Here is a 17170-nt window from a genome sequence, read left to right as displayed (position 1 = left end):
TTAGTTGAAAACTGTCAGGTTTTCTAAAAATCATTGCTGAGCTTTTCATCATTCACATAAATAAGGAGAAGTAACATCAAATAGTTCACTACATTGTACATAAAAAACTGCAAAATATTCTTTGTGTATTTTAAGCCAAGGATCATCTATTTTTTATGGTATGAACTTTTCAAAATTTATTTCACATTGATTTAATTCTCTATCTAAGATGTTTAAAAATAGTCTCAGTATATATTAGTGGTACTAATTTATCCTTCATGCTAATAGTATCATTAAAATCACAATAATTTCTCCTTCATGCTAATAGTATCATTTAAATCACAATTTTAATAAATTAATTTGAAGCAAAGTAGGCATGAATCTCCTCTCACTTACATTAATTTTACACTGAAATAACCTCACTGACTTTAATGTATTTGCTTTTGAATTTTACTACAGTATAAAAATACCCAGGCAATGTGTCTTAGGACAATATCTGCTGAAGTAAATAATTATCAATGCACTGGAAAGATTAATATTGGATGAGTGAGTCATTAATATTAGCATAACAATTTCAACTCGTGTATGAATGATTTTTACTTACTTTGAGCAGAGACAGACCTTTTCCAAATCAGTTAACAATTATGCAGTTTTTCATATCTTTGTCAAACATGCTTTTCTATTAAAGTTTAGCATCCCTTGGGCAAACAATAATTATTTGATATGGTTTCCTGGTTAAAAAAAGTTGTAATTTCAATTAGGTTAAAAAGTAAAAAACCTTAAGATAAGACCCTCAGGCGTAAACAAAATTTATTAACACAATTATTATAACTTAACTTTGGCTTTGAATCACTAATTGTACAGTTACTACCATATTTATAGTTTTGACAGTGAAATAATATGAATCTATTCATTGAAATGAAGACCTCAAGATTCCAGAGGACTAGTAATTAGGGAAGGCCAAACATGGCAGTTGCAATCAGGTAAAAAATATTAAAAAATTAATTGAAAAGAAATTACAGAATAATTTCAATATTTCCTTTGATTGATTCTTCTGCTCAAAAAGAGAAATCACACCTTGATGTATCTATTTTAATGCCACCTAGAAAATGAAGGTTAACTTTATCAGGTTGTATGAAAGGAAGTAGCTTTTCATGTGATAACTTTGACATATTACTTTGTAAATGAGTACTTCAATGATTTGAAGAAACAGCCTAAGACAAACTTTTCTCTTGACAGTTGACATTTAAGATATACTACAAATATCTTCCTGTGACATATGTGCTACTCACAGAACAGAAATACAGTAGCTTTCACTTTGAAAGATAAAACCTTACAAAAATATCAGAGATATTTCTCTCCCTAAAGTTTCACAGATCAGACCATTACTACTCAGAATGGAATACCTAGAATTTTTTCAGCTTCAGACAGTGAGCACTGGAAACATTAAATAATTCATAAAAAGATGGACCACTACAGTTCCAGCTATTAATAGCTTTAAAATAAAACACACATATATTTACACATTTTATAGAATATTTACACATTTTTTATATATATACACACACACACATATATAAATGTCTTAGATTAGAAAAAGGTCATATTTCTGTTTCCTAATGAGGTAAAACAAGAACTTGCATTCACACATAATAACTTATTTAAAAATGCCATTCTTATTGTGCCTTTCATATGAGTGTTATCTGAGCATTTTTTAAACCGTTACAAACCTGTGACTCGAAGCTTATCTGTGCCAATTACAACTTCATTTTCATCCACTGTAAAAAGTGGCTTTCCATCCTTTGAGTTGATCTGAAATTGCTGACTGTGGAATTCTACCATTTTAGGACCTGCAAAAGACAGTAGAATAATGGAATAATTTCATCATTTTTCTTCAATTTTATATATAAATTAATAATTTTAATTGGTGTGTTAACAATGTAGTGACTCATTTAAGTACACTGAAGGGCATGAAGCACTCAGATATTCTAAGGATAGTGAACTTATAAGTTCTGAAATTTGTTAAGTCTATTTACATGACATAATTTGTTGTTCAAAACCATGTCTTGGAGTCTTCCTTTGTAGTTGGGTTTCCAGGGAATCTAGAAAATCCCACACAAATTGATCCAGACTAACATTCATGTCCTTGGTGTTGAAACTGCTTTGATCAAATGAATCTATCTTTTCTTTTTCTTTTTTCTTTCTTTTTTTTTTTTTGAAACAGAAACTAATTATCAAAGTCTTTGCAGCATCATCCCTTTTCATTAGGGAGTCTCAAATGCTTTAAAATAACAAACATCCCATGTAAGAGCAGGACCTCAGCTCTTCCTAACAGATGCCAGTTTGGCTCCACTTATCTAACCAATGCTACTGATCATTTTCTTAAGGGTTTCAAGAAACTAAGAGAATATTTGCAATTGATTCTCGTACTCCAAAAATGAAAATAGTATGAGCAAGAGAGTCTGTGCATACTTCCAGATCCAAAATTCACTAAAACATCCTGTTCTACAATATTGGCTTGGTAAGCAGACAAAAATCAAACTCTTAATATTCCCTGTTCTAACAACCTGATCAATTAAAATTCACACCACATCGAGCCTGAATATCTATTACATAGAGTTGTCATCATAAATCTATGTTCAGAATTAAAATTACAGAGAATGGTCAATGCAGTTCAGACTCCTTTTCAGCAATTTTTAATAAATGTATTTCACAGACTATCCACAAGACTGAGAGGCACTGAACTGCTTCCTTCCCATTAAGAACCTGTTTTCCCATGTTTGCTCCCATAAATGTTAAATATATTTCAGGTAGTAATTCTCAAAAGAAATGGGATTTTTTTCTTTTTTTAGCTCTTATGTGAAAGGGGCATTAAATACATGCAGGCATTTGACAAAATCTGGTTGGTAGCTGGTATGACAGAAGCACACCATGAGGCTCCATACATATTGCTTATTGCTTCACTCAGCAGATGTAAAACATTGATTTTAACTGTCCACCAAACACAAAGAAAGAGTTAGAGATGCCATAATGTCCTAAACGAGGGCAACAATTTTAAGGCATAAAACCCAATACTGATTCTTCCTGAATAAGGAGGATAGAGGGCTGAGCTCTGCATTACGTTATGCTCTGTGGCACATGTGCACCCAAGCACAGTCTTATGGACCCCAATATGGCTCTTCTCTAAAGCTGTTCTGAGGCCCAAGACTTTATTTCTGAGAAGTATGTTGCAAAAAGTGAGATCAGAAAATACCTTTGTCAAGAGAAAAGGCCTTAAACAGTATTTTTAAAAATTTTTTTACAGCAAAAGAAACAGTTCTGGGTAAGTGAGGCAGGGATGGATCCCTGTCAATGGTTTCCTAGACAATCATGGTTAAGGTTTTATTAAGGTCCCTTCCAACCTGAGTCATTTTATGGGTTAGTGATTGATTGTTCCTGTTTGTGCCCAGCAACAATAATGCAACTGGCCTTTCATGTAGTGTAGATAGATCCTTGTGTTTTCAAACAAATCAAAGGCCTGAGTAAAATGGATAATATCAACTTTACCAGTGCTGCAGAGGCTGGTCCCTCATCCTTCCCATTCATCCAACTCCATGATTTTAAAAGCTAGCTTAATTAAGGAAAAACTCTGCAGGCAGTGTGAGAGCACTTACTGAACATTTTGTATTTTCCAAAGCTACTTCAACTTGTCTCTCTTTGGAACTCCAACTCACGTCCCTTGCCCATGCTGGATTTGCATTCAGACTGTTTGATCCTGGACCTTGCACACTTGAATAAATCCTTAACAAGAATCTTCAAGTCCACAGTTTTCTTAACACAAGTGCCCCACTAATGTGAGACAAGGACTGTCCTATAGATAATCTTCAATATCAGAGAATGGTATGAATAATAACTGATGTATTTTGAATCTTAAGAAGCAATGATAGGGTAAACAAAATTCAAACATATGTTTTATTCATGCTAGAGATGAGATATCTCAGGGTTTCAAAAAGAAAGAATAGATTTTCACCTAAATGGGAAAAAGTTTATGTAATGAAAAGGTGCAAGTAATTTCTCTTAATGGTATTCCACAATACACATAAACTAGCTATATTCAATAACACTAACTGTATCATAATCTCAGTGAGATTAATTTTCAACTCACAAACAGCAGCCAAACTCAGTATCTGAAAGTGTAATCTCCTAATGCCTAAATGTGTTTTGTTTAACACTCTAGCATATTAACTACGTATAAGTCAACTAATACTATATAATCATATTTGCTGATAAAATCCTATGATTAAAAATGCAACCTGACTGAATGCAGGTTATAGACAATATTTGTCTTCTGCTTGCTGTGAGATGTGTCACATGAATTTCCAGGTCAATGGGTTATTCTTGCATATCAGGCTGATTATTGCCTATTGTTTCTGTGTGTTTCCTCCTTTCAGTGCAGTCCTGAAGCAGACCTTGTAAGTGATCTTCACATCACATACCTCTTGACGCTGAGGATGCTGCTTTAAATGGTCAACTTTTTTTTACCAAAAAGAAACTGACATACTGCTAAACAGTCTTCATTTTCATTTGTCCTCACTCTTTACATCCCTAGAGATTTTCCGGGGAAGGAAGCTCTTGTTTAGTGACTCCATTTCAGTTGAAAAGCGTTTTAATAAACTGTCTTCTACTGCTACACAACCTTTGAATTCCAGGCCAATACAAATATAGATGTACCAGACAGCAAAGGATCTTCTGTCAAAAACAGGGCCAGCCATAAAATAAATACCTGCAAATGCTTAATACCAATGAAATCTGAAGAGTCTGAAATTTGAAGAGTCTGCCTACATGTTAGCAGTAGGCAGACTCTTCAAATAGTTCTGCCAATTACTAAGCATTTTTACTGTGTCTTTAGATCTTTCAGAAGAAAAGGCTTTCCAACATTGGATTTACTTCTATCACTAAGTAATTTAATATCTTTTATTTTCTTACTCTCTTTTTTCATCTGCCATTTCTAATTAACCTATGGCTGTCAGCTACTCTGTATGTTTTGCTCTTCTCCTACCACCTAGAATCATTGAAGTATTGGGTATAAACCAAAGTCCAGACTGCTCTTTGATATTCCTATGCATTTTCCTTTTCCAGTTAATTTTTATTAAACTAAAGCACCTTACTTAAAATAAGATCTCATTAAAAGGGTATTAAAAATGTAATATTCCTACAGATTCAGTTCTCATTCCATGTATGATAGAATACAATACCAATAAATGTAAAGTCCTTACTTTCAGAAACATAAAGTTAGGTATATTTTCATATGGAAAGGTATGGTATTTCATTAGAACAAAGGTATTACTACAGGGAATGTGCACATTGCACATACACATTTTATGCCTGTAACATACATCTCTCATAGGTTTGAACAACAACTCTAATACATTAATAGAACACTTGCTGATCCTATTTCCCCTTTTTCTCTCAGTTCTCCTTTTATGCAATGGATGAAACAATTATGCCCTCTCAGATCAAAGTAAAAGTGCCTTACTGTCACCACTGTTTATATTTTGTTGTGATCTGTGATTGAACACAGGTCTAGAGATCTTAAAAAATTGGTCACCTTTTCTCACAGGCTTAATGAATCCAAATTTTGTTGCATGAAGAACTTCAACAGGAAAAGCTGAAACATACAGTCCTCAGACAGATAAGGTGAAAAGGAAAATACTAAAGGAGATGAGGCATGATAATATGAAACCCTCTATGCAGAGAGGATAGCTGATCTCTTATTCCTAAGTGAGTACTTTATTGTCTGTATAACGGATATTCTTCTTCCCCTTTTCTTTTTTTTTGAAAAAAAGAGAAATCCACGAGTGTATTTTCATAAGGTCAACTCATGCACTGTGTTTCAGCAGTATTCTACCTACTGGATCTGGGTAGAGGACAGTGTGAGAGGATCAGCTATACAGATGGAGCACGATTAATTTCACAACATTCATTTCACAACTGCTGTCTAGTACCCTTATACATTCTTTTGTGTTCTCTGCCTGGCCTTCAGCTTATTTCAGATGTCCTAGAGTGTCCAGGATTTCTATATCAGACCAGAAAGTCTGACATGGGGTCTGTAAGCAACGTGAACCCTTCCAGTGTGTCAGGTGAAGACTGGGCAGGATTGAATCACAGAAGAATGCAAGCCAGAGGTCACCTCTCTATGTCCGGACTCCTAACTACAGCAGGGTCAGCTCGGCTGGAAGTTAGATAAAGGTGCTCAGGGTCTTGTCCAGATGAAGTTTTAACACCTCTGAGGAAGGGGATTTATCAGACTCCCTGAGCAATCTGTTCCCATGGTTAACCATGGAAGAGTGGTGAGTCTCACCCACCCCTTCTATGCAGTTGCATTTTGCCTCTCTGCAAACCATGACCATTGCCTTTTGCCCTTTTTCTGTGCACCTCAAGTCTGGATTCATGCTAGTGATTGGACAGCAGGAAATGGCCTCAACCAAGAGAGCTTCAGGTTTGATATTAAGAAAAAGTTTCTCCACTAAAAGAGTGGTTAAACCTTGGAACAAACTACCCAGGGAAGTGGGTTCAGAAGTGTTGAAAAAATAAGTAGATGTGGCGCTTTGTGATATGCTTTAGTTGGCATGGTGGTATTTGGTCAAAGGTTGGACTTGACCTTGGAGGTCTTTTTCAACTTTAATGATTCTATGATTTATTTTGTCTCTAGCCCTCCTAGTACCCGGTGCCCATTAGAAGCTCTCCTTAAGCCTTCTCTTCTTGCAGGTTAAACAAACACAACCTCTTCAGACTCTTACACTTCATTGCTTCCACTCCCTGGCGATCTGAGCAGCTCCCTGGATGGCTCGCAGCTCCATCCCACTGGAGAGGGTCTACAGCATTCCAGCTGCAGCCTCCGCCTCCCAGATGAGGGATGGTGCAGCCCAGTGTGCTCCTAGTGCTCAAGGCTACACTGCAGGTACATGCTCAAGCTGCCCATCAGGATTAAGGGTGTGTTCTGCACACCTGATGCACAAAGATAGGGGTGTGGCTCCTCCTTTGGGCAGTAGCTGCCATCAGGCTTCAAAACTGCTGTTGCATTTGAAGCGACTAGGATTTTAGATGTACTTAATTATCCAAATTCTATCTTAGATTATAATCTCAGTAAATTTCAGCCACTTTAAGCTAACTTTACAAATTCATCTAGCATTAACCACTGCCAAAAATTCAATTATTTTTGGTGCAGAAACTATCCTCATCTTTAGCAGTAACTATTACCTTCCAATTACCACCCCATTACTTATGTTAATGATTACTGTACCACTGAAACCAAAATATATTTGGGATTGCAAATTCATTGAAACTTTTAAAATTGAGAAGGTTATAACATCTTTAATATTTCCCCCTTTTTGACTTATTTTTAATTATTTCCTCCCATTAGAATAAAGAGACAATGAAGCTACTCAGAAGAGTGATTGCTCTCTGATGACAGACAAGTATCCCCCAAATGGTTATTTTCCAAATAAAAAATGGCTTCCCAAATACTAGCAGTTTTTTTTTCAGAAAAAAGCTCTGTAGAATTACATCCTTTTCTAGACTGAGAAGAAAAGTGACAGCATAGGATTCAGGTCCTCTGGACCAGGTTAAATTTTCCCTTAATGTGAAGCTGTCCTGTTTAACAAGTCGGCAATGCATGTCATCATAGAATCATAGAATGGTCTGGGTCGGAAGGGACTTTAATGAATGTGTAGTTTCAATCCCCTGAAATGGGAAGGGGCACCTTCCAATAGATCAGGTTTCTCAAAGCTCCATCCAAGCCCGGCCTTGAACACTTCCAGGGATGGGGCAGCTACAGTTTCTCTGGGCATGGTGTTCCAGTGCCCCTCCACCCTCACATTAACTATCTGATTAACTGCTAGAGGATGTTTTAATTCTGGCTTAAGTCAGTCTGTCTGACTGTGAACATCATTGTGAATTTCTTCACAAAGATTATCATATTTGGGGACAGGGTGTGCATATCTTGCTACTGTAAGCATCTTACTCTACATGGTGCTTAGACCATCAATGGTGTTTTTTTTCAGAAGAGGATAGTTTTCCTTTGAGTCTAAGTATTAAACTGCTGCTTGATTTGCTTAACTAGGTCTCATTTAAACATATCTTGAATATTTCTTACTGTTTTCTGCTATTTGTTTTAATTCTTTTCAACATCATATACATTCAAATACTCAATGGTCTAATCAAAGACTAAAAGCATTTGCATTTAATGCATATTAAAAAGCATGTGCATTTAATGCATATTCTCTTAAAAAGGAGAATTGGTCAAAAAGTCTGTAGAATGTTTTAGCAGCCACCTGTCAACTCTCTAAATCTTATCCATCTAACCAAATTTTACTTTTACATAAACTAGCATGTATGTCTTTATACGATCAGATTCACTGCTACCTAAAATTTTTATACTTTAGGAAGTAAACACTCCTACTTTAATCCCCTTCGAACAAATACTCTAAACTCTTGATCATAGAAATTCTTAATCACCTCAAAAATACTTCAATGAATTTTCAGATTTATCCTTCTATTAATTGCTCCTATGTTGTATCTTCCTTTCTTATAGCCCAGCTGGACACCAATTAAAGTTGTGCAAATAATCATCTTGCAGACAAAGATCTTCAAGGAATACGTTCTGCCTTTTATCTTAGAGATAAGAAAGAATTTATTTGGACAAAAATGGGATTTTTAATGAAAGACTTCTGGGAAAAATAAAGAAGGAAAAGCTAAATGATTTTACAATGTCATTAAGTTTATGAAACTGGCTTCAGGGTTTTCCCTGTGAAAACAAGATCAAACTCTTCTTATAGTGATCATGCTTCCTTAGCACTGTTTTCTTCCTCCTATGCCTCTTATGAAAAACTACCATAACTTGAAAAGAAATATTAAAATGCTGATAAACCCTTACATGATTTGATTTTGGAAAGCAGTAGTTTTCTAAATGGCAATTATCAGTGCTAAAGCAATGTATCAGGTACTGACACTGATCTGTTTCCTCAAAATGTTGTTCCAGTCTGAAAAAAGAGATAGCACATATACTCACATTGTAATGGCTGTTCAGGTTAATGTTAGAGACATAGTCTCTAAGCAGAATTTTGACTGTAATTCTCTTTTCACACTGCATAAGCCATTTTGACTTTCACCATATTCCCATGCTTTCTGAGTGAAGCTGATTTCATGCTTAACAATGCAGAACAGCTTCATAATCCAACTATCTAAATAAATTCCTACAAGCTTTAGACACTTTAAACTGAACCCCTGACCTAAGCTACTGATGTTACTATTCCTTGGTGTAAAAAATTGAAATAGGACAAGGATCAGCAACCCATTCTACTGGAATCTGCTCTCACAAAACTTTCATGACTTTGGAAACTTCTTTTTTTAAAAAAGTTTAATTTTTTTTTCTTAAATTTTCTCCTGGAAAAGACATATTACAAGGAGAATTTAGGATCTTCTGTAGGTTGAAACCTCCTTACAAAATCATTTAAAGACAGATATCTTAAAAATCTGGTCCTACTTTTCAGCAGAGACAGTTGCAAACATGCTGCTCTTATTGACTTACTATCAATGACTGAACCAGAACTGCAAAAGCTGACTGTATTATTTTCATCTGCTGATAAGCTGTACACAGACGCTTATGTTTACTTAGGTAAAACATAATTTACTATTTGATACCAATGTTGCTCTTAAAGATTTCATAATTCACTATATAGTCTAAATGTTTCTTTTGTACATAATATATTTATCATAAATCAATATTGAAAAAGTTTGACAAGTTTTTTGCACTAAGTTGATTTATTATTGCTCTGGATATAAAATCAAAAGTGCTGCATTGCTCTTCTATTCTAAGATTGAATAAGGCTTTGAAGTGGTTAAGAACAGAAATCTTGGAAATCATAATTAACACCTTTGTGGATTACCAAAGAAACTTCTAGATATTTCAGTTTTGAAAGTTGATTAGCAAGCTGTAACAATGACACCTGAATTGTATTAATGATTCTAAGGAGAGGAGCTATTCTAATGAAAATATTCACTATCTGTTTTGTACACATTGTTGCCTTGCATATAAGCAACTCTCTCCACAACTTTCTTAATTCCCTATGATTATTAAGCCTGTACATTCCCAGAACTATGCTTTGCTTAGATTCCTTCCTTGCTGTCTGTGGGCCAACATCCTTCGGAGTCCCATTTCTCCTAGAAATATTAACAAAGCCATCATTTCCCTTAAATAAAATCTTATTTCCTTTTATGCCTTGTTTTGTTCCTGTTTGTTTATTTGTAAAAAGTAATTAAAATAAAATGGGTGTTTTTGTCATCCAGGGAGCCACTGAAGTAAAAAAAAAAAAAAAGAATGAAGAATGTAATTGGTCTTTTTTTCTTTAATTATGGTCCCTATTATTTTGAAATTATCATTTCCCTGGCAAGCACTTTTTGAAGTATTTGCATTTAGTGAGACTTCTGAAAGCAGTGTAATTATGGGTTGCAGTACAAAACTCAACATCTACAGCGTTTTGATTTAAAAAAACAATGTCCACACAACTCCTCCAAGAGGTATTGCATGCAGACGAACTGAGAGGCATGTAGAAGCTTTAAAGCCAGAGTAATCATGTTGGAATTTGCTCACATTTTATGTCTTTTTTGTATATCTGTGATTCATGAAGGAATGCATAATATGTGCCTATTATCTTCATAGGGGGTATTTCAATCAAGTAAAGATTTGTTTCACGTCTCTTGTGTGAATTACTTTTGTTGAAGACTGAGTATTTAAATCATTCTTAGTAACTTATTAAATTCTTTTCAAAGATCATTTGAATCACAATTTCCATGAGTTAAAAGGTATTTTTGTTATAATCTTGTGAGAGATGCTATATTATTTTGTCATCTCTGGAACAATTCCAAGCTTATCTATACGACTTCTTCACAATTGCAACTAGTCTTATTTATAAGAGGACTAGAGTTTTAAGACATAATTGCAGCACATTGGCAATTGTGGAAGATATTAACTCTTTAGCAAAGGCTTGTGCATATAAAATGAGTATGCTACACACCTATTTATCACACTCCTTTTGATAAATATTTAGCAGTATTTTCTTAAGACAAGTCATGCAGATCTTTATGATTGACAGAATTTAAAAAAGGGAATCTGAAAGCATTTAAAGAGTGAAGTGAGATAAATTGTATAATTATACATTTTTAAGTGGAATAACAGGCTCCTTTATACATTTTTTTCCTTTTGTTTGAAAACAGTGAGGCTTGAAAAATATTATATGAATTGAAATGGTAATTCTTCAAACAGGAGTTGTCACAGAAGTTACACATTCTCAACAGCACTGAAAAGTTGCTCATCAATGGTCTGCTGGATCCCAATTTAGTAAACTACTTAAACATATCAAGTTAGGCTACAGTTAAATGAGCAGGAATTTATGCTTTGCTGCCTGAGGACCTTGTAAAAATGTGTGAAAAACTTGCTAGATTTTTCTCCAATGTCAAATAAAGGTTGAAAAATAGTAACAAAGCTAAGAAAAATTTTGTCATGGCTTACACATATTGTTGCCATTATTGCCTTAAAAATATGATTTAAAGAGTAAGGTCAGGTTATTTTTTCTGCCAAGATCTCTCAATTATGTTTGTCTAGATCTATTGATTTCACCAAGTAAACCGATGTATTTTACTGCTACCACAGATAGTAAAAGATAAATGTCTGAGTTTTGAACTTGAATTTTTTTAGGATGTCTGCTTAAATGTATTTTCTCAAAAATTGATTTGCAACTATCAATAGATATTTACACAAGGAAAAAGGGTAACCTTTGCAGAGACCTTTCTTGCATAACTCTGCAATAAAGAAGTGCTTAAAATATTTGAAGAAGTATTGCCTAACTGAGAAACTGAAAATATACTGCTGCTTTTTATTAAGTGGCAGATGGACTATTCAAATATGACCATAATAGTAATAAATAATAATGTGTTTAGTGCTTTATATTCTCAAATCTCTATACAAATATTCATTACAATGTTTCCAAAGCAATGGACAAGGAATAATCACTCAGACTTACCCACATTTAATCTGCCTGTGACTTCCCCATTTGAATTGCGAGCATTCACAGTCACATTGTGAGTAGACTGGAGAAGCAGTGATGAGTCCTGAAGTATGGAGAAAGAAAATAAAGTATGTTAGATAGTACAATTAGAATTGTGAACCATTTTCAAAATTTAGTCTAGTGTTGGTATCAACTCAGTCACTGAAAGGTCTTTGCAGCTACAAAACTATCCAAAGATCTCATCAAATAATGTGGGCAGATATTTCTGATTACTAATACTACATCAGATTTAAAGTAAGAAAAATAATTAAAGGGAATATGCCAGGTGAACCAAACCTGTGTTACTGGACCAATGAACATGGCTGCTAACATTTTATCTTTTGGAAAAAATGCTTTAGTACTAGATTCAGTACCTGTCAGTACATAACTCAAGCCATTTAATTGAGTGTGAGCACTCTAAATAGCATGAATTTGGGAATTCATACTATTGTATTAACGTGGTGAGAAACATGCTGTGCATTCTGCTTCCTCAAGGGTCCATGCAGTCTGTGGCCTAATTTTGGCACCTGGCATCAGCTCTCCAGGCAAGGAAGCTCTAACAGTGAGTGATGGAGAGAGTGGCAGGCTGACTAGATCAGTGCTGAGTTTAACAGATGACAGTACAGGTGATTTTCAGAGTAATCACTGTGGCCACTGTCTTTACTTGACATTAAGTATCAGAAAATTATCTGGGTACACAAATCTTATCGCTCATTTGGATCAGCAAACTGTAAATACACTGGTAGACACTTCAAAAAAAGGGGAGGAAGTTTTCTGCAGTACAGGTGTTTTCATACTAAAGCACACTTTGTCTCTGGAGGACAAGCAGTCATGAAAGTGATAGGAAGTGCCTATGCAGATCTCAGTTGCCAAAGCACCAGGGAATACATGACATGAAGAGAGTATCAGCAATCTGCCTGCTTGTGACCTCAGTGTAGATACCCAGTCCTAAATAAATGAGTTTCTAACTACTGGAATATTATTAAGAGATCAGCCTCTTTCACAGATATGGCTTCTAGTTATTTTTCTGGACTCACCAGAGACCACATAGTAACTTGAAGGGCTAATCCCTGAAAATAACCCCAAGGCATATTTTCATCTCAACTTAATGCTTAGAGTATGAGACAACCTGAGAGTTTTAAACACTTTTTACATGATGAATTTTACTAAAAACACTTCTTTAGTATCAAAACCACAAACCTGATTAAAAAGTAATGAAATAGAAGCAACACACAATTTGGACTCATAAAAGTTACACAATTTTTAAAAGAAAACAAACAGTATCTTACAAGTAGGTAGAAACGCTCTTTCAAAATAAGTCATTAAGTGAGCAAAAGAAATGAATCACACTTTATAAATTATATTGGGAAAACATAAAAGCTCACAGAATTAACATGAATAATGAAAATAACAAAAAGTCTTAGGAAAAAAGTAAGCCACATGTTAGAATGAATGGTAGTAAGTTAGTATCAAGTGGAAAAGGAAGGCCAACAAAGATTGGAGATTGGGTAAATATAGCACATTTAAGTAAATCTGCTAAATGACCCACGGAGCTGGGCATCTTTATTACATTTATTTGATTGTCACTGCTTGATTTAAAAAATATTTTAGTAATATGTGGTATCAAATGAAAGTGTGCATAAACTGTACTCTAGACCTGCTGCTGCACACATGTGGTTTTGACTAATTAAAATCTAGAAACATATTTAAAAATGCTCATCTTTTATCTTTCCATGAAGATGTTTCAGCAAAGGTGCAATGGTCTTGCCCACAGCTCTGTGTTGGACTCATAATAAAGGCATAAACTTGTAATAGGCTCCAGAGACAATGCACAGCAAGTAGATTTTCTGCTACATATTTTCTTAGCACTTTGGAGACCTCATTAGGTGAGAAAATCTGTTAGGAGACTGCAAGGAGAGAACTATTAAGGCAAGGGAGAAAGCTGCTTTGAAAGCTGAGAGGGGCTCAGTTCTCCAAGACAAACTTAGAAAAAGAAAGCTTAACAAATAAGTAACGTTATGTGAATAAACACATAAATGGCAACTCAGGAGACCAAGCTTCAGGCAATTAAGCCTTTAGAGAGTTCAAATATTTAAAAGAAGCAAGGGTACAAACAAAAAACCTCTGATGAATTATCAGTAGGCAGAGAGAAGCAGTAGCCTGAAGGATCTAATTAATGCACGCTACTAATGATCATGATGGATCATTGGAAGCTAAGCTTATATTAGATGCTGCCACACCTCTTTTTCCTATATTGTACTAAATGTACTAAGAGCTGAAAGGAATATTAAGAGAGCACAAATGGTACCTTAACACTGCATAACGATCTTTGGGACTAGAGGGAGTTCTTCAACATTAGCTGTGGTGGTCTTAGAAAGTTACATGTCTTACTGGATAAAAAACCTCAAGGGAAATTCACCGAAGCACATAAATAGTTTTCTCACTGTCTGTGAGGCAGAAAAGACTACAGCATAAGAAAGTAAATGGAAAAACAGATACAGTAATGGAATTTCACTGTCTTAATTAAGAGCTGCTCCTGAAACTAGAAATATTTCGAGAAAAGTAAAAGCTCAGTATAAGTAAAATATGTTGGCATTGCTTAAATTTTAGTAGTCAAGCATGTTAACAACCTCATTCTGATAAATTTATTTACATTTTCTCTTGACATAGCAATATATATACACACTAACTTTTTTCCTAGCTTCAGAAAACTCACATGGCTGCCGATTTCTTCTCAATTACATGTTTGAAGACATGAAAGAGCCATATTTGGCTTTCATTGTCACTGAATAGTACATTATTCAATGAAATGACCCAGTGGTTGATGGTAATATTTACAAAACATAAAAATTTATTTCATGAGATGTTGGGCTACGGGCAATAGTTCTGGAAACTATTTTATTAGCCAGAAGCAGACATCTCCCTACAAAAAATTCACTGGAATAAGTTTCAGAGTCCCCCTGGATAATTAAAATCCCAATCAGATGCTCTCTTCCTTTTTCTAAACCTACAACTTCCACACCTTTCCCTTTCTCTGTGGCATTTTAAAGTTAATAATTTTGATAAATATTTGACCAATCTTGGTATTCTTAGTTTACCTTGCTAGTAATAACAAAAACAAACTTTTATGTCTAGGTGAACTAGATAAAATACTAAGTCTTTCCATTTAGACTTGTAAATTTTATATACATATATATATATAAACATGTCAGACATCTCATGGCTTTGTCCTTGAAGTGAAAAAAGCTATATATTTTAGAGAAATCGTAACTTTTCCATTGGGATCCACTAATTTTAGAGATATTGAAACTATTCTGTAGTGGATGAATAAACAGAACAAGCAGCTTCCTAGGGAAGTCTGTATTAAAAAATAATCTCAGTAAAAATAATGAAAACCTTTTCATACACTCCTCAAGTTTTAGCATTACTTATATACAATAACAATTATAACTCCTGTTTGAACTGCTTATCACATGCCTAAGAGATAAAGGTTAATTCTGGCAAAGCATCGTAACACTGATCTTGCAAAGCGTGCAGAAATATGTGTATATACAGATATACATGAACATACATATATATATATGTTTGTTTTTTTTTCTTACAGGACAGAAATCATGGAAAGTTCAATTATTCAGAAGTGCATTCATTTTATTTAGCATTTTTGCAAGATTACCCACTTACCACTCTCGAATGGATTTCTTTGGCATAAAGAGGGAATAAGAATTCAGATTCCCCTTCCAGTCGAAGGCCTTCTTTTGTAACACGCAGGTGTCCCATTCCAGTCTGAGGAGAAGATGTGAGAATTATGCACAATTTACTATTGTTGCTGTATCTATTTTGTGTTCTTTTCATGAATTAAACATTTTCAGAACTGCCTGCCTGAAGTCTACTGATAAATATACAAATAGTAATGCATTTAAAATTTTGAGAATACCTTATTTTTTCCCAGGAGTAATTTTCTGTGAGAAATTGCAGGTTTCATGAAGTTATTAAACTTGGTTTGTTGTTCTTTGGGTTTTTTTATGGTGGGAGGAGGGTGTGGAGTGGAAATACAGTTTTAGAGTCATTAAATTTTTAAAAAGTGCATTTGTATTGGCTGTGCTGAAACAGCTTTTGTACTTGCCTTCTAAAAATGTAATGAACAATAAACTTTTACAAATGAGTACTCACATAAAAAAACTTATATTAACATCTCAGGGTTCATTCTGTCAATAATATAAGCCTACAGAACAGACAAAGAGGAATTTTTATTTGCTTTCATTTTCATCAATAACTTCTTTTTAATTAAGTTTTAATTCATTAGCTTAGTTTTTTTCTCCTTCAATTGTAGGTCAAGGCTCTATATCTCATTACCATATACCTTTTTCTGTATCACCTGCTTGTCATTTTTTCATCCTTTCTTCCTCAGTCCCTCCTGCTTTCAGCCCAATTATTCTTTCCAGCTGATATTTCCATTCTTTCTTTTTACTTCCTTTCATCATTATCATAGAATTGATAATGTGAAAAATGAGTGAGGAATTACTTCAGTAAGTACATCTGAGGGTTTGCAGGCTTCAGCTGCATGGTATTTCACAGGTATTTAGCTAATTTGTAAAGGATTTGCCCATTTCCCTGACATAAAGAGTGACACAAAACTTGCCAAAAAAACCCCAAGAAACCAAAAAAAACCCACCAGCCTTCCAGCTAGACCACATAAAAATATTTCAAGACAACTGCTGCAAACTACAAGGAACAGATGGAAGAGCTAAAGAAAAAAACAATAAACCTAAAAAATTATTTTCACTCTAAACAGTTTTCAGGTAGTTCTTGATGCAAGCAGAGAGATAAGAGGCCACTAATTACACATCAATAAATTGTTCATCGAATGAATTATGCCTGCCACTGAGAAAAGCTATAATTGAAGAGATGGTAATTGCTTTCAAATATATGTTCTGACTAATCAGATTGTATATGTATATATGAAATGCTAAGTAACATCTCAAACCAGCCTTCAATAAAAAATCATAGCTATTTTTTAGCAGACCTGAAAGGAGACAAAGAGAGAAACAAGTTTTGCTTAAATTCCATAGGGTAAGAAACGTTCATTCACTCCACTGGAGAGTACAACC

The 17170-nt window shown here is 34.5% G+C and overlaps 1 protein-coding gene across 4 annotated transcripts in view; it reads right to left on the bottom strand.

Annotated features, from left to right (window-relative positions):
* Positions 1 to 17170, bottom strand: part of SGCG (sarcoglycan gamma) — a 105972-nt gene that overhangs the window by 25883 nt on the left and 62919 nt on the right. For all 4 annotated transcript variants that reach the window (XM_059493683.1, XM_059493685.1, XM_059493682.1 and 1 more), the window contains 3 exons: positions 15744 to 15845; positions 12039 to 12126; positions 1710 to 1829 (listed from right to left, as the gene is read on the bottom strand). In XM_059493683.1, coding sequence (XP_059349666.1) covers positions 1710 to 1829; positions 12039 to 12126; positions 15744 to 15845 — 310 coding nt within the window. The remainder of the gene's footprint in view (positions 1 to 1709; positions 1830 to 12038; positions 12127 to 15743; positions 15846 to 17170) is intronic.

Source organism: Ammospiza nelsoni, chromosome 2 (assembly GCF_027579445.1).
Source record: "Ammospiza nelsoni isolate bAmmNel1 chromosome 2, bAmmNel1.pri, whole genome shotgun sequence".
NCBI classification, from domain to species: Eukaryota; Metazoa; Chordata; class Aves; order Passeriformes; family Passerellidae; genus Ammospiza; species Ammospiza nelsoni.
The sequence above is the reverse complement of the archived record's forward strand: the minus strand, read 5'-3'. Positions and strand labels throughout refer to the sequence as shown.